Raw genomic sequence first — 18,576 nt, 5'->3', positions numbered from 1 at the left:
GGAATTTTGGAGTTGTTGGTTTAATCAAGAGGGCACTTAATTTTGCAAAAGAAAAATTTTCTAAATATATTGAATTAGTTTGGCCATGACATACTTTAGCTTACCATAATTATAATTTTCTGTTCTGTCACTGGTCAGCAGAAAGAGATCTTGCTGATTTTTTATATTGCTGGAATTGTAAAAATCTGTTTTCCTCACTAGACTTTTGAGTTCTTAAGGTTAGAGATCATGACCTTGGCTGTTGCCAGCATTTATCGCAATGCCTGATATAGAAAAGGCTCAGCAAATATTTGTTGGATGAGTGGTTGGCAACTTTTTGGTATAACGTGTTTCCCTATTTCTTAGGTCATCTATGGGATAGTGTGACAAATTGAATAAGGAGGGAAAAAGAAGAGATGCATGAAACTAACTTCTGATTCCATATTTTTTTTAAAGATTTTTTTAATTTATTAGACAGAGATCACAATTAGGCAGAGAGGCAGGCAGAGAGAGAGGAAGGGAAGCAGGCTCCCTGCCGAGCAGAGAGCCCAATGCGGGGATAGATCCCAGGACCCTGGGATCATGACCTGAGCCGAAGGCAGAGGCTTTAACCCACTGAGCCACCCAGGTGCCCCATGATTCCATATTTTTTACATTCTCCCTGCCTCCTTTGAAATGGATATAAATGATATCATTTATGATACTGTTTTCTCTGTTAACTGTAGTTAATGGGTCCTGAAGTATTAAAACTTTTTTTTATTTTCTTGATTAAAGACTTTGATCCTGCTGCTTTCTGAATTCAAGATTCTCAAAACTTAATGCCCATTTTTAAAAATTGGGTTTGACTGCCGTGTTTTGAGAGTTCCTTTTTACAGTCTGGTTACTTTATAGTCTGGTTACAATAAGTCCTTTGTTGGATACGCATATCCAGTCTGTAACTGGTCTTTTCATTTTCTTAACAATGTTTTTCATAGCACAAAAGTCTGTAATTTTTAATAAATCCAGTTTTTAATTTTTTTTCTTTTATGGGTGTGACTTTGGTATAATGTCTAACCCCAAGTCATGAAGATTTTTTCTGTCTTGTAACAGTTTTTTATAGTTGTATGTTTTGTTTCACATTTAGATCTGTGATCCATTTTGAGTTAATGGTTGTATAAGGTATGAGATTTAGGTTGAGGTTCAGTTTTTTTCCATATGAATGTCCAGTTGTGTGCGTTTTGATACCATAGTATCATCTAATTATCTTTTTAATGGTTGTGGTGATATCCCCTTTCATTACTGATACTGGTAATTTGTGTTAACTTCTCTTTTATCATCTAGCCGTAGTAGGTTTATCAGGTGTTTTTTGTTTTTTGTTTTTTTTTTAAGATTTTATTTATTTATTTGACAGACAGAGATGACAGGTTGGGGGGAGTGGAGGGGGTAGGGAAGCAGGCTCTCTGCTGTGCAGAGAGCGCGACGCGGGCTCTATCCCAGGACCCTGAGATCATGACCTGAGCCGAAGGCAGAGGCTTAACCCACTGAGCCACCCAGGCGCCCCCTCTAGGTTTATCAGTTTTATTAGTCTTCTTAAAGAACTGGCTTTTTTGGTTTTGTTGACTTGACCTAATTTCTGTTTTTAATTTCATTGATTTCTATTTTTTATTATTTGCTTTTTTCCTACTTCTCTTAGATTTATTTTTCTTTTACTGGTTTCTTAAGTAGACCCTTAGATTGCTTGAGATGTTTCTTCTGTTCTGACAGAGACGAATTTAATCCTGTTCATTTTCCATTAAGCACTATCTAGGTGTGTATCACAGATTTTAACATGTGTTTATATTTTTGTTCAGTTCCATGTGTTTACTAATGTCCCTTGCTATTTCCTCCTTTACCAATGGATTATTTGGGAATGTATTAGTTTCCAAGTCCATGGAGGATTTTCCAGTTAGCTTTCTGTTATTGATTTCTAGTTTAATTCTGTTAGTGGTCAGAGATTGTACTTTATTTTATATGATTCCCATTCATTTAGTTTATTAACTTTTTTTTTTTTAATGACTCAGGACATGGTCTATTTTGGTGAGTGTTCTGTGTGCACTTGAGAAAAATGTATATTCTGCCATTGTTGGTTGAGGTGTTCCATTACTGTTGGTTAGACCCAGTCAGTTGATGATGGCATTCAGGTCTTTTATATCTTTGCTGATACTCTGTAATTTTATCATTTACTTAGGGGCCATATTAAAGTCTGTAATTGGGGTATAAGCCAAAAGGGAATTTCTCCCATCCTTCTTTTCCTGCTTCCTGGACCAGAAAGAGAGGGTTTTTCTTAAAGCTCCTTCTCTGTACTTAGTGAACACTTCTGGGTTTTGGGTTGCTATTGGGTCTAGGCTGGGCAATACTGGAGGAAAAGTGACGACTTCTTGGCATTTTGATAGAACTTCAAATTCTGCTGTCTTTCTCAAATCTGCTGTCATTTACTTTTCAGAGTCCTTGGGTAGCTGTGGTATGCATTTTATCCAGGATTTATAGTTACGGTCAGAGGGAGAGACAGGAGTCTCCATGAAGTGTGTTTACTTCATCTTCCCTGGAACTAGAACTTTTTGTTCAGTTTTGAACTTAGACTGTATTTTGAAATACACTAAATTCTTTATTCTGTAAATTAACTTTTTCATTCATGCCTAAGAAAATTTCTTGTGTTTAAAAAAAAAGAAATAAGTAGAAGTAAGTTGTAAGTTGTCACAGCCAAGGAAAAAAAATACTGCTTTTCTCTAGAGATAGCCTGGTGCTGGAGAAAGAGTGCTGATTGGGGGAATCACAAGATGTGAGTCAGGCTAGTAATTAATTCTTTGACCTTGTGCAAGGTAGTTAACAGCCTGGATCCTCAATTTCCTCCATAAAAAGCTAGTGGCATAAACTGTCTGTCTTTGATCCTCTGGCTGAGCTGAGAAATTGCTCCAGGTAACTTTTCTCTCAGCAGGCTTAAACTCTTGTGCTTTTTTTACCCTGCTGTTGGCCTAAGTGTTTTGGAAATGGATTTAGGCTTTCTCTCATAGTCTTGTTTACATTATAGAATCATTCAGGCCTTCATAGAGAAAAGTTATTTTCCAGCAGAGTATTACTAATTGACCTTGATTTTTTTTTTTTTTTTAGTTCCGTAATCTTGTTTTGTTCTCCATACCAAATTTGGGTTAATAATAAATAAGATTTTTTTTTTTTAATCTTTTTTTAGGTAATCTTACACCCATTGTGGGGCTCAAACTCACAACCCTGAGATCGAGAGTTGCATGATCCTCCCACCAAGCCAGCCAGGCTCCCCAAATAAGATTTTTTTTTTTCAAAGATATATTTATTTATTTGAGAGAGAGAGAGAGAGTGCAGGCATGCCCGTGCATGAGCAGGGTAAGGGGCAGAGGGAGAAGAATATCCAAGCAGACTCATGCTACGCACAAAGTCTTGACCCAGGGCTGGATCATGATCAAGAGCCATGAGGTCAGGACCTGAGCCGAAACCAAGTTGGATGTTTAACCGAATGAGCTATTTATGAAAAATTTTAGGACTTAAATGCTTTGTTTATTGAACCTTTTTGACTTTTAAAAAGTTCTGATTGTGAAAATTTCTAATATACATAAAAATAAAGAATAATAGAATGTAATTTCATGTAGTCATCATATGCCCTCAGAAGTAATCAGTGTTTTGCCCGATTTGTTTCATTTTTTCCCTCCTCAATATTTTTTCCCCTGGAGTATTTTGAAACAAATCATAGCAGTCACATAATTTTATCTCTAAAGATAATAAGATAATGTTCATTTTTGAAGTACTGAGAAGAACTCTAGCCTTGGAGTTCTAATTCTTGGAGTTCATGTGCTAGCTCTGTCACTTACCACTTTGTAATCTGAAGTTGCATAATTGCTCTGAGGTGAAGTTTCTTCATGGGCAAAGCAGGGATAATGATCTCTGCCCTTACTTCAAATGGATTAGAACAAATGAAATAATGAAGATAATGAATGTACGAGCGTTAAAACACTAGGCCCACGGTATTTCTATTAAAAAGTAACAAAATATTGTACAGGTAGCCTTACACAGTTTAGTATGTGTAATTTTAAGAGGGCCATAGGGAGAAACATACCAATACCTAGAGAACTTTTCTCAAAAAAATTGCCAATATATTATCCCTGCCTTGAGGAGTGATGCTATAGTGAACTAATGGGACTGGGATATCTTCCTGGTCTGTGTGATTAGAACAACTTTGAGACTTACTGGTTTAACGATCCCACAGCGTGTACGTACTGAAGATGGTAGTAATGATATTTTAATCTAATTTTTTTTATCATTTTTCTCAACACTGTTGAGGTATAAATACATACAACAAAATGCACTTGTTTTAAGTGTTCAGTGAATTTTGAGTTGTGTATATACCCATCATAAACGTTTCTGTCACCTCAAGAGGTTTCCTTGCATCCCAGTTGATTCCCATCCCCACCCTCAACACCAGGCAATCATTGATCTTTTTAGCATCACTATAGATGAGCCTACAGTGTCATATAAGTGAAATCATACAGTGTGTACTTTCTTGTTCCTTCTGCTTTTGCTTAGCATACTGTTTTTGAGACTCTTCCATGTTGTGTTGGTTCTGTTTTATTCTGAAAAGTATTCATTTATGTGGGTATACCCTTATTATTCACCAGTTTATGGACATTTGAGTTGTTCCTATTTTTTTAGTAATTATGAATGAAGCTTCTGTGAACATTTGTGTACAAGTCTTGGTGAGAACATATATTTTCATTGCTTTTTGGTAAATACTGAGTGGATTTGCTGAATCCTATACTAAATATATATTTAATTTTATAAAAAATTGCCAAACTGTTTTCCAAAGTAGTTGAGCCATTCCATTTTGCATTCCATGTGAAAGTTGAGCACTGGTGTTATATGTAAATAATGAATCACTGAACACTACATCAAAACCTAATGATGTACCACTATATGCTAGCTAACTGAACATAATAAAAAAAAATGAGAAAAGTTTTACATCACTGTCAACTCATGGTATGGCTAGTCTTTGAAATTTTAGCCATTCTAATGGTGTAGGGTGATATCTTATAGTTTTAATTTGCATTTCCCTGCTAACTAATGATGTTAAGCATGCTTTCATGTGTTTATGGCCATTCATATATCTTCTTTGAGAAGTGTCTATTCAAATCTTTTACTCATTTTTAAATAAGATGTCTTACTGAGTTGTAAAATTACATATTTTGAATACATGTCCTTTGTAAGATTGGAATTTTATTTTTTTCTTTGTGGCTTGCCTTATTTGCATCTTTTGAAAAGCAAAAGTTTTAACTTTTTGTCAAGTCAGATTTATTATTTCTTTCGTATTTTGTGCTTTTTATATATGACATCGGTGCTTAACCTAAGTTCCCAAAGATTTCCTCCTATGTTTTCTTTTTTTTTTTAAGATTTTATTTATTTATTTGACAGAGATCACAAGTAGGCAGAGAGGCAGGCAGAGAGAGAGAGCGGGGGAAGGGGGAGCAGATTCCCTGCTGAGCAGAGAGCCAGATGTAGGGCTGGATCCCAGGACCCTGGGATCATGACCTGAGTGGAAGGCAGAGGCTTAACCTACTGAGCCACCCAGGCGCCTCCCCCTCCTATGTTTTCTAATGGAAGATTTTTAGTTTGGGCTTTATTATTAGGGCTGTGATCTGTTTTGAATTAATTTTTTGTATGTTATGTGAGGTTAGGATCCAAGGGTAATTTTTTTCGCTGTATGGATACCTAGTTGTGCCAGCACCATTTGTTGAAGGAATACCCTTTCTCCTATTGACTAACCTTGGTCTCTGTTGAAAATCAGTTGAGCTTATATGTAGGTCTATTCCCAAACTTTTTCTTTTGCTCCATTATTCTCTGAGCCTGCGCTTAAATCCATCTCCGCATTGTCCTAATTACTGTAGCTTTATAATATTTCTTGAAATTAGGTAGTGCAATTTCTCCAACTTTGTCTTTTAAAAAAATTTTTTTTAAAAAAGATTTTATTGGGGCTCCTGAGTGGCTCAGTGGGTTAGAGCCTCTGCCTTCGGCTCAGGTCATGGTCCCAGGGTCCTGGGATCGAGCCCCGCATCGGGCTCTCTGCTCAGCGGGGAGCCTGCTTGCCTTCCTCTCTCTCTGCCTGCCTCTCTGCCTACTTGTGATCTCTGTCTGTCAAATAAATTAAAAAAAAAAAAAGATTTTATTTATTTAGCAGAGAGAGGGAACACAAGCAGGGAAGCAGCAGAGGGAGAGGGACGGAGAAGCAGGGAGCCTGATGTGGGGGTCGATCCTAGGACCCTGGGACCATGAACCAAGCTGAAGGCAGACGCTTAATGACTGAGTCACCCAGGGGCTCCCCCTTTTTTTTCTTTTTCCTTGTTTTGGCTATTATAGGTTTTATTACTGTTACTATTACAATTTTAAAAATATGGGAATATGACTCTAGTAGTCTTATCCTCTGAGATTGGTTTATTATTTTTTCCTCATCACAATTTCCAAAGAGTACCCAGTGTACTGAGATGATTGTTGTTTCTTGGAAAAAGTGTTTAAATCTAATAATTGGTCTTGTAATCTCTATTTTGTTGAGTTGAACTTTGTGATCATATTCAATATTCATCTGATAATTTATTGTGTTATACTGAGTTGAGAGTTGAGCAGAAAATATTTGTCTTTAAGGTTGGGTATAGACCTTTTCCTTTTTTTTTTTTTTTTTAAAGAATTTATTTATTTATTTGACAGAGATCACAAGTAGGCAGAGAGGCAGGCAGAGAGGGAGGAAGGGAAGCAGGCTCCCTGTGAGCAGGGAACCCGACGCGGGGCTCGATCCCAGGACCCTGGAACCATGACCTGAGCGGAAGGCAGAGGCTTCAACCCATTGAGCCACCCAGGCGCCTTGGGCATAGACCTTTTCTTAATTACTTTAAGGATGGAGTAAAGATTTGGGTTGAGTTTTTCCCAAGATATTTTGATAATAATGATGGATTTTTAGATACTGGTATATTCTGTGTCTTATCTTGCTTATCTTAATACTTAACACTTTTGTTTGTATTCTTTCCAGATATTTACTGAGTTGAGTTTGTATGTAATAGCTTTGCTGAAGCTTTGTATCCTTGGACTTAGCAAATCTTGAATTCTTAAAAATAAGAAATTTTTGTGGGAAGTTGTGTGAATGGTTTTGATAGTAAAAAAGTGAACATTTTTATTTAATGTCTTTCTATATCCAGAGGATGCCAGCCCCCATCAGATTGCGGGAGCTGATCCGGACCATCCGGACAGCCCGAACCCAAGCCGAAGAACGAGAAATGATCCAGAAAGAATGTGCTGCAATCCGATCATCTTTTAGAGAAGAAGACAATACATACCGGTGTCGGAATGTGGCAAAATTACTATATATGCACATGCTGGGCTACCCTGCTCACTTTGGACAGGTAGGCTGGGCTGAGACCACATCTAGCAAGGGTACTCTTGTTTGAATGACAGTAGTTCAGGGAGGGCTGGTCAGTATTTTCCTGTCAGGAAAGACAGGATACTTTTCATAGTCATGTAGTCTGATCATTGTGGAACTGAAGGTAGAATTGAGAGAGTTGCAGACCTGGAAAGGCATGATATTGCTGTCAGTTGTGCTTTCCATTGGGAATCTCTCATTATGTGGATTAGAGTATGTTTTGATGGTGGCAACTAGCTTGCTTTAAGGATTAACCAGTAGGTTGTGATTGGTCGGTCAAAGGGGCTGGACTGTAATGAATATTTAAGAAATATTTGCTAAATGTTTCCTTAGCTCTAATTCTGTACACGCAATGATATAAGGAGGACAACTCAGAACAGATGATTTTAAGTAAAAGAAATTAAGTGGTTGCCACATAATGGCATTTATGGATTTTGTCGTAATTACCTCATTACTCAATTGCTATAGCCACTGTGCAGGTCTGCCTCCTGATTTTCTCCTAAACACAAGTGCATATTACTAGATACAGCCAGTTTAAGCTCTGAGAAGGGTATTCTTGGTGATAAGTGCTTTCTTCTCTCCGTGTTTATACATGTTAAGGGGTATTGAGTCACAGAGAAGAGTATAGCGGGTTGTTTTTTAATTCTTATTAATGCTATTAAATTTTATCTCACTGAATTTAGGAATTGTATTATATGCTAAATAGTCTTTTTAAGGAAAAGACTACAAAATTGAAAGAATGTGCAACATTAGGAGAAAAATACCACCCATGTTTCCATTATTCAAAGATAACTTGTTAATGTTTTGATATATTTAATTTACCTGGAAAGGTGGACTTGTTTATCTTTTTGTTCAGCTCAGTAAGTCCAGTGAAAGGAGATTCCCCACCTCTGAATTAAAACAAAACGGTAATAGGATTGAATCCTATCAGACTGAATTGGGTTAGTTTTATGCTTATCTTAGGGCTGGGAATGAGGTCACCTTCTCTAGAAATACATGATTGAGAGTGGGAGAGCATTAATTTCCCAAAGGAAAATTGAGGTGTTACTATCAGAGGAAAGGAGGACCAGGTACTAGGCAAACAAAACTCTCCTCTGAGTAAAACACGTTATATGCTTTTACCACATCAAAAAGTGATCCAGGTGGTTATACATTTAGTGAATGTCATAGTATAAAGCAAATAGACGTGTGTATTTTTGTTGGTTGATTTTAAGTAGACACATTTAGGTTAGATTTACAGAAATCTATTATGTTGGGCTCTAAAAGATAGTCAGGGGTGGAGGTGGGGAAACTTTAATCCCTACACTCAGAAATAACCACTGTAAACATCACAGAATTAAAGTAGTTCTTTAAAGACCAACTATTGAATTTAAAATCATATTATAGATTTAACACTGATGATATTTCATTTTGTGAAAGAGTACTAAGAGTCATTACTATGTAAATAAAATATACTTTCCAACTTTACTAGATGGCATTTTTTTGGATGTTTTGGAATTTAATTATTTGATAAGACATTTTAATTCTTAGGTGAAAAGTGTTGATATTCAAGGAAACTGTACTAAAATTTTGGTACCAAAGAAAAGATTTTTCCGAATAGGGATAGGAAATCATAATTTTAAGTCCCTTACTCTATTTCCTCTACTTGAGTAAGTCAGGGCCCTATCCAAGCAATAATTTGGTATCCTGCCCATCAGAATTTCCTTTATAATGTACCCATAAAAAGATTCTTATCTAGGTTCTCTCACCTGCATGTATGAATCACAGTATCATTTTCATTTAATTATGTGTAAAAACAGCTACCGTTTATTGCATTTTATTAGACTTGTTAGACTTGTGCTGTTCATTATGATAGCCAGTAGATGCGTAGCCACTGTTCTCTTGAAATGTGGCTAGTTCAACAGAGGCGAATATTAAAGGAAAATAAATTTTTGATGGGTATTTGATGCAGTTACTGGAAAACTTTTAAATGTTTTCGACAACTTGGGTATGTGAATCTACTTTATCAATTGTAAATTTTATGAAATCTAAATATAGTTAAAATATTTCTGATGGATATGTAGTATACAAATTGAGATGTGCTGTTAAGTGTAAAATACATACTGTATTTAGAAGCTTTAGTACAAAAGAAAGTTGTAAAATATCTAATAATTTTGTGTTGATTATATGTTGAAATGGTATTTTAGATATATTGGGTTAAATAAAATCTATTATTCAAACTAATTTCACCTGTTTCTTTTTACTTTTTACTGCAGTATCTAGCATGATGCTGTTCAAAAGAAATAAAAATATGAGCCAGATGTGTAATTTAAAAATTTCTAGTAGACACATTTGAAAGTCTTTCAAATTTTACAGTAATACCCACAAGATAGGTAATATCCTCATACTGCTGGTGAGGAAACTGAGATTCAGAGATTAAGGGACTTGTTTAAATTCACACAGCTAGCAAATATTAGGGAGAGGATTAGAACTCAACTTTGTATAACTCCAAAACTGATTCATTCTTTAGATATGTTTAAATCTGTAAGTAAGTGTATTAACTATTTAATTACTTTAGCCCTGACTTACTGTACAGAGGATTTGAGGTGACATTCATTACCAGCATCTGTTTTTAAAAAAAGGATAGTAGAAAATAAGAATTGAGAGAAGGAAGAATTCAGAGCCCAAAGTCACTGTACTTGCTGTTGGTAAGGCAGGTAAGCCAAGAAAAAGAATTCAGTTATGTGGTTGTTATAACCAGAGTTTATAAGAGGATGACTGCGGGAACCAGGATTCCTGGATGTGTATTCTGGCTTTCTTACTTTACTGTGATTTTGAGCAAGATCCTTAACCCTTTTTTTTTTTTTTTAAGATTTTATTTATTTATTTGTCAGAGAGAGAGGGAGGGAGGGAGTGCACAAGCAGCAGGAGCTGCAGGTTGAGGGAGAAGCAGGCTCCCACTCTCGGCTGAGCAAGGAGCCCCATGCAGAACTTGGTCCTAGGCGCCGAGGATCGTGACCTAAGCCGAAGGTAGACACTTAACCAACTGAGTGACCCAGGCGTGTCTGGATCCTTAACCTTTCTTTCTTCAGTTTCCTCATCTGTAAAATGGGAACAATCTTCATACTGCTGTATGCGGTTATAATGAAGATTAATAAGTTAGATGAGTAAATGTTAAATGTTTATGTTTTGTATATAAAAAACTCAAATATTACTGACTTTACCATTTCCTCGAGGACAGCAAACTTTTTTTTTTTTTTAGAAAATCACTGAAGTCTAAAATAGGTTTTCATTTATTTATGTATTATGTAATCTTTATACCCAGTGTGGGGCTCATATTCACAACCCCAAGATCAGGATTTTCATGCTTTTCCAACTGAACCAGACAGGCACCCTTAAAATACATTTTCTTATGTGGGTTTTTTACCTAGGAGTCTCTTAGTAATGTAAAACACTGTAACTCAGTATTTTTACAACAAAAGCCATGATAAAATTTCCTGTAGGGTTTGTAACCTTTCATGTGTCTGGCTTAAACATGACCCAGAAGTAAAGTTGAGTATCTAAAAAAGTGGGTAGATTGCAGGGGTAAACAATAGTGGCTTGGGGGCCAGATTCTTCCACAGATGTGTTTTGTTTTGCACAGTATGTTACATTTTTGAATTTGCTGCTGACATAAAAATCAAGGAACTTCTCATGGAAATCTGGATTTCTAGTTTCTTTTAGAAAATCGGTAGGATTTTACATCACTGGATCCACATTTTGCCATGGCACTTGTAGGCTGGTGACCTTTTCCAGGCTGGGCTTGCATTGTCTATTTCTTTCCCGTCCCAGCCTGGCCTGCTGTACTCAGTTACCGGTCCATAGTAGTCTTCCCTTCCATCAGTACCGTGTAGCACTTCACTTCCTTATGTTCTTTAAAGTTTTTCCAGTGTTCTCTATAAACTCTTACAAACCTTTGGTGAAATTTGTAGGTTCCTTGGAGCTCTTCTTCCTATTGCAAATAACACTCTTAAAATTTTAATAATTAGGATTTAGATATACAGAAATATAGTTCATTTTTGCATATTTATCTCCTTAGCAACATTATTGCCTTTGGTTCTGAGAGTCCCTGTAGACACCATTGCTTCTATATAATCAGTACTATTGTCTGTAAGCATTGGCAATTCCCTGACTTTCCATCCTTAGTCATTCTTTTTTCTTTTTCTTTACTACACTGTACCTGTAATTGGATGGTGATAGTAGGTGTACTTGTCTTGAGCACCGTTAAGCCCAGATTGTGCCCAAAATAAGCCTGAACTCTTACTGTGCCAGAAAACAAAAACTACAGAGGTCATGGTAAAAGGTTTAGTAGCCACCAGAAGTAGCTTTTTGTTGTGCCTGCAAATAAGAAAATTTGAGCATTAATACAAGTAATTATAATTGAATATACCAAGGAAGTTTATATCAGTGAGTTCATAATTTTTTTTTATCTTAAGTTTTTATTTGAGAGAGAGAGAAAGAGAGAGAGCGCGCGCACACAAGTGAGCAGAGGGGGCAGAAGAAGAGGGAAAGAGAGAATCTCAAGTAGACTGTGCCCTGAGCACAGAGCCTGACATGGGGCTCAGTCTCACGATGCTGAGATCATGACCTGAGCTGAAATAAAGAGTTGGATGCCTAACCGATTGTGCCACCCAGGGGCCCCAGTGAGTTTATAAGTATTAAACAAATTTTTAAAAACTTCATTGGTTATCTTTATAGCATACGAGGGTCTCATTTTGAAAATTGGTAAATAAAAGGAAAGAAACATTTATCCTACCTTTTTTCTTTTTAAGATTTTATTTATTTATTTGACAAAGAGTTCATAAGTAGGCAGAGAGGCAGGCAGAGAGAGAGGGGGAAGCAGGCTCCCCGCTGAGCAGAGAACCCTATGCGGGGCCTGATCCCAGGACCCTGAGATCATGACCTGAGCCGAAGGCAGAAGCTTAACCCACTGAGCCACCCAGGTGCCCCTATCCTGCCTTTTCTACCAGTAGTTCCTTCTGAAGGAATTATTGGTAAGTTCCTTCCAAAGGAACTCTTGGTAACCCAAGGAGCAAGAAATTGCTCCTTAGAGGAAAAGCCCAACCAATAAATGAAGAAAGAATAAAAGAATTAGAATATTACCATTTTGTGATTTCTGGCGATCATCATTGATACTAATGTCACAAAAGAGAGACAGCCACCAGAAATAATTATATACTTCTTGATGAAATTTCATACCACCACCTATGAAGTGTGTTTGCTAAGTCAAAACAAAATAAAAACTGAAAAACCTGAATCTGATGAAGAATCTTGTCCATTTAACAAGGGACATTCATAAGAGTTCATTGCAGCATTGTTTCTGATATGAAAACATTGGGAATAATCTTTGTGTCCACAGAAAGAATAGGTAAGTTGTGGTATATTCACAAGTGGGATAGTATATTAGCAATGAATATAACTGAATTACAGTTTCTTATCTGAATATGAGTAACACTCAAAAGACGTTGAATGAAAAGAGCAGGGATATGGTATGACACTTACATAGAGCTTAAGACATTAAAAAATAATTGTCTCAACATATGTAGTAAAGACAGGGGGCATGGCAATGATGAGCAACAATTTTGAGTTCTGGTTACTCCTAGGATGGAGAGAAGGGAAATGGGACCGAGGCAGAGTATGCAGAAGGCTTCAGTTGAATTTGTGATACTAAAAAATGTAAAATAAAGTGAGTAGGTTAAAATGTTAAGATTTGCTAAAGCTGGCTGGTGGCTCAATGAGTATTGCATGATTTTTGTGTATTTTTGTGTGAAATATTTCGTAATTTCATAATTTTTCTCAAGAGCAGAAATGGGATGCAATGGCAATGTTAAGTATTTTGTGTTTGTTTTTCCCCTTGGCCAAGAGAATGAAAAAACAACCTGGTCTCTCATAGATTTTTATGTTCCCAGACTACATAGTGGTAAAGCAGTTACAAGCTTATTCTTCATGTGTGTTTGTATGTGTGTGCTGTGTGTATAAACTAGAAAGTTATTTCTGAGTATTAAATAGAAATAAAGGTAATTTTTAAAAACCTAACCAATCAGTTGCAGTTCCATTAATATGTAGTTGCATATTTTCATCAAGGTGATTGTTCACATCATAAAGCTTAGATGTTAAATTTAAAAGCAAATTATATATGCATTTGACCTTGTGGGAAATTGTTCTGAAGACTAACAAAATAGATGTAGATTTTTTCAAGGGCAACCAGATTAAATATTGATAAAGGGCAATATTTGTACTTGCTTTAGAACAATGTAACAAGGCCAAAAACCTTTCTTTTAAGAAATTGCTCTGAAATTCAGAAAAAATTGGAATATTGAGTCAGAAAATGTTTATGAAAACAGTCTTTACCTGAATTCTACTCCATCAGGATATTTTGGGGATGACTACGTATTGCAAAACTTCCAGTTGATTTTGATCAGTCAAGTTTGGAAACTACTTCCTTAAGGCATTATATTTATTCCAAAGGGAGCTGGTAACTTCACTCTCTAGGCTTGCTAATGGCTGCCTGGAATGTTTCTGCTGAGAAAAATTCTTAGGCCACTTCAAGGGTCAGCTGTAGAGAATTAGTGACTACTGTATTTGCCTTGAAAGTAAAGAGTGGAGGGCAGCGTTAAGGTTGTCCTTCATGATGTGACCCAGTTATCTTAGTGAAGAGGAGACTGAAGCCCAGGTTGTTGAAACAGCTTGCTTAGGTCTCTTAAGCTAGAACCAGGATTAGGGCTTTTAGGTCAAATAGTGTCTTTCTGTTCCAGTGTGTTATATAAAGGGATAGGACTCTTTGTCTGATGTTTTCTTACTGTTTCTCACCTTGAATGAGTGCCCTTCCTAACTTGTTTGCATAGTGGCTTGTGCGTAATTGTCACAGTGTGTATATAATATATATATATCCTACAGTGTATATGTATGTATCATACTTGAGATATATATCCAAATGTTGGTTTCCTTTTGTGTGCCCTTCTAACTGGGTATCAGTCTAGCTCATTGGTTTTTACACAGCAGGAGTTTATGAAGTTGAAGAAAAATCACAGCTTAAAAACAACTGGAAAGTAAATATAAAGAAAATCAGTGAACAGCTAAAAATTATCGCAGTCAGGCCTTTGGGATGGAAGATAGCAGGGAGAGCGAGGAGGTTGCTGTTGAAAAGCCAGTTATAAGAGTGTTGTTGACAAGGAAGAAGCTGGTAGTGAAAAATACAAAATAACTGCCGGCAGAAGTAAACATAGCCATCGCGGGCGTTAGAGATAAGGAATGGACATAACTTTGTAATCTCTTAACAGCATTACAGGTGTGCACAATAATTGTTCATTAGGAATTTAAGTTATTTTAAAAAGGCTGATTGTTCCCATTTACTGAGTTTTATTTTCATAAGGTTTTTGGTCTTAAGTTCTCAAAGTCTTTTCATAAAACTATTTTAAGACTCAAATGCTTTTTTGTTAATTTTTGAAATTACATGTTACTCAGTTTGGGAGAGGGAGTAATTGCCCTAGGTTTTTTTCCCCTCCTTTTTAATTATTATATTAACTTTTGTAACCACAAATTAGATATAAGTTCCCTTTATCCTGCAGATTTAAACTTTTTCCTTCTAGGATAATGACAATTCATTAATGCAAAACTTAAAAGATAGAAAAGAATATATGATGAAAACCTTGCTTTTTGTTCACTTTCAGACACTTAGTTTCCTGTTTTGTTTTGTTTTGTTTTTAAGATTTTATGTATTGGGCGCCTGGGTGGCTCAGTGGGGTAAAGCCTCTGCCTTGGGCTCAGGTCCTGATCTCGGTGTCCTGGGATCGAGCCCCGCATCGGGCTCTCTGCTCAGCGGGGAGCCTGCTTCCTCCTCTCTCTCTGCCTGCCTCTCTGCCTACTTGTGATCTCTGTCTGTCAAATAAATACATAAAATCTTTTTTAAAAATGTTAAAAAAAAAAAGATTTTATGTATTTATTTGAGAGAGAAAGAGAGTGCGAGCGAGAGAGCACAAGCCGGGGTAGCTTCAAGGGGAGAGGGAAAAGCAGGCTTCCCATGAAGCAGGGAGCCGGATGGATGGATGCAGGGCTGGATTCCAGGACCCCAAGATCATGACCTGAGCAGAAGGCAGAGGCTTAACTGGCTGAGCCTATAAGGCGTTCCTGCTTAGTTTCCTTTTTATAGGCAACTGTCTGTGTCTATCCTTCCAGAGATACTTAATATATCTCCAGGCAATGGAAATGCCTACTCCAGTGTAAAATACATATGTGCACTGTCTACTTATTAATCTGTCTTGAAGATTAGCCCATGTCCTCATTCTTTTTTCCAGCTTTTTTGACATACTCATTCTTTTTGCCAGCTTCTTTGACATACTCATGGTAATGTATCTAGCATAGTAGTCCATGATACTTTTTGTTTTCTTAAGTTTCTATTTATTTGGGGGGGGGGAGTGCAAGTGTGAGCACAAAGGAGGGGCAGATGGAGAGGGACAAACCAGATTCCCTGCAGGGCCAGGAGCCCAGTGTGGGGCTTGATCCCGTGACTGGAGCCGAAGGCACACACTTAACCAACTGAGCCACTCAGGCGCCCATATTCCATGATATTTATGGATCATAGTTTATTTACATTGATGCCTCATTAATTGACACTTATTTCCAGTCTTACTGTTTATTTATTTAATTTTATGTAAGCTCCACACCCATTGTGAAGCTCAAACTCAGGACCCTGAGATGAAGAGTCACATGCTCTTATCAACTAAGCCAGCCAGGTGCCCCTCCAGTCTTACTGCTTAAAGTAGTACTGCAATTGAATAATCACCATTATTTTACATGTATATGAAATGTAAAGGTAGTGTAAGTTCCTAAAAGTGGAATTATTGAGTCAAAGGGTATGTGTATTTGTATTTTAGATAGATAGATTTGTATTTTAGATTTAGCCAATCACTAATGTCCTCACTCTGTAATGACAGTATAACTTTGCTAATATAAGAGGTTAAAACACTGTCTCACTATGGTTTCCATTTGCATTTCTTTTTCTCTTCCAGTAACTTCACTGAGACATATTTTGCATATCTTATAATTCACCCTTTTCAAGTGTATGGTACAGTGATTTGTTTTAAGTAAATTAACCTACTTGGGTTTGCATTTGTTTTATGAGGAGGTTGAACTCCATTTTCTATGTTTGAATTATTTTTGTTTTCTTTGAACTGTCCATATTCTTTATCCATTTTTATATTGAGTTGTTGGTCTTTTTATTTGGGTTTTTGTTTTTGTTTTGTTTTGTTTTTTTAGTTGTTGGTCTTTTTGAAAATCAGTTTGTAGGATCCTGTTATATAGGATTTGTGTCTATGAATCAGGTTGGAAATATTTTTTCCACATTTGTCATTTGTTTTTTTACTTTGCTCAGGGAGTTTGGAGTAAAATCAAAAGTTATTTTTTATCTCTGTCGTGTGAATATAAAAGCTAGACTGTTTTCTGTGGTCTTAAAGCATCTGTTAGATTTGTAGGTTAGCAATGTTTCAGGTGGGATTTTCAAGTAGCTTTAAGTGAGATGGAGTAGTACTCAATTTGAGGTTGTTACCTAAGGGGCAGAAACATTTAATTGATTTTACCATTTTTCTTCTGTAACTCACACTAGAGTTGTCTATTTAGTGGTTGCTGCTCAAAAATGGATGCCTTCCCATAGTATTTCCCCCAAAACCCCATTGTCCATCCTTCCATCTTTTTTCTTTTTCCATATCTGAAAACTTTGATAATACTCTTAAAGATGAAACACAGTGCTTTCTTAGCACTATTGCTGGCCATTAACACCAAAGTGTAGAGGATGATTAGAATTAATCCTTCAGTTGAGGATGTTTTTCAAATGCCATTTCCAGTCTTTAATCTTGGATTTTCCTCTCAAAATGTGCCACCTTCGTAAAACAAGTGTATATTCTTTTTTTTTTTTTTAAAGATTTTATTTATTTATTTGGCAGACAGATCACAAGTAGGCAGAGAGGCAGGCAGAGAGAGAAGGGAGGAAGCAGGCTTCCTGCTGAGCAGAGAGCCCGATGTGGGGCTCGATCCCAGGACGCTGGGATCATGACCTGAGCCGAAGGCAGTGGCTTTAACCCACTGAGCCACCCAGGCGCCCCAAACAAATGTATATTCTTGAAGCAAAGTCACTGTACCAATGGGGAATATTAAAAAGAATTAATTTAGTGTTTGTCCCTTTAAGTTGTAGTTTTTTTCTTCCTTTTTAGGTAAGTTTTAAACAAGTGTCACAAAGAGCAACAAATTGTACTCTCTAGTCATTGATGACTTTGAGTGTGTGACTATCTTAAAACTTGGCCTAAAAAATACACAGTCATGTTAATGCCTAAGAGTAAAATCTGTCTTCTTCATTAGTTCATCTTAATAACAAATTTTTGGATAGTTTATTTGCATAATGCCTGGTATTTGTTAAAGGCACAATTCAATAAGGATGATTAAAAATTTCAGTCATACCTGAAGCTCTTTTAGAACTCTTTTTTTTCACTGCTTAAATATTCATTTTTAGGATTATTAAATGGGAAGGTTAAAAATCCTTCTGTTTGAAAAAGAGTAAGATTTTCTGATAATATTTTAGCTCCTGTTCTTTTCATTCACCTCAGCAGTAATTTTTCTGCTGAGATTGAAGATGACTTTATTCATTTTTTATTTCAGAAATTGTTTTTTAAAATTTAAATTGAATGCATAGAAGGAAGGGAAGGATTGTTATGTAATCTGTCAGTTTCAGAGGCATTTCAGTTTCCCTTTTGGATCCTGGTTATTCTTGGAGGCTTTGATTTGTTCATGATAGTATAGTCATTCTGTTAACTTGAGGTGTTTTTAATGCAGATATATCAAGGGAGCAGTTTTTAAAGATTTTATTTTATTTATTTGTCAGAGAGAGTGAGCACAGGCAGACAGAGAGGCAGGCAGAGGCAGAGGGAGAAGCAGGCTGCCAGCTGGGCAAGGAGCCCGATGTGGGACTCGATCCCAGGACCCTGGGATCATGACCTGAGCCGAAGGCAGCTGCTTAACCAACTGAGCCACCCAGGCGTCCCGAGAGCAGTTTTTAAGTAGCTTGAAACAGTTTTATTTGCAAATGCTTTTATTTTCCTCAATTTCACTTTTGAACTTACAGGCAAGTTCAGATGGGAATAGTCTCA

The 18,576-nt window shown here is 36.6% G+C and overlaps 1 protein-coding gene across 2 annotated transcripts in view; it reads left to right on the top strand.

Moving 5' to 3' along the window:
* Nucleotides 1-18,576, top strand: part of AP1G1 (adaptor related protein complex 1 subunit gamma 1) — a gene marked incomplete at its 5' end in the record, with an annotated part of 81,480 nt that overhangs the window by 19,270 nt on the left and 43,634 nt on the right. The window contains one exon of one of the 2 annotated variants that reach the window (XM_080827659.1): nt 7,203-7,406. In XM_080827659.1, coding sequence (XP_080683785.1) covers nt 7,206-7,406 — 201 coding nt within the window. Of the gene's footprint in view, nt 1-7,184; nt 7,407-18,576 lie in introns of those variants that run through there. The other variant, XM_080827658.1, reaches the window with a different exon arrangement.

This window comes from Martes martes, assembly GCF_963455335.1.
Source record: "Martes martes genome assembly, chromosome: 17".
Taxonomy (NCBI): Eukaryota; Metazoa; Chordata; class Mammalia; order Carnivora; family Mustelidae; genus Martes; species Martes martes.
This window is presented reverse-complemented; position numbering and strand designations above follow the sequence as displayed.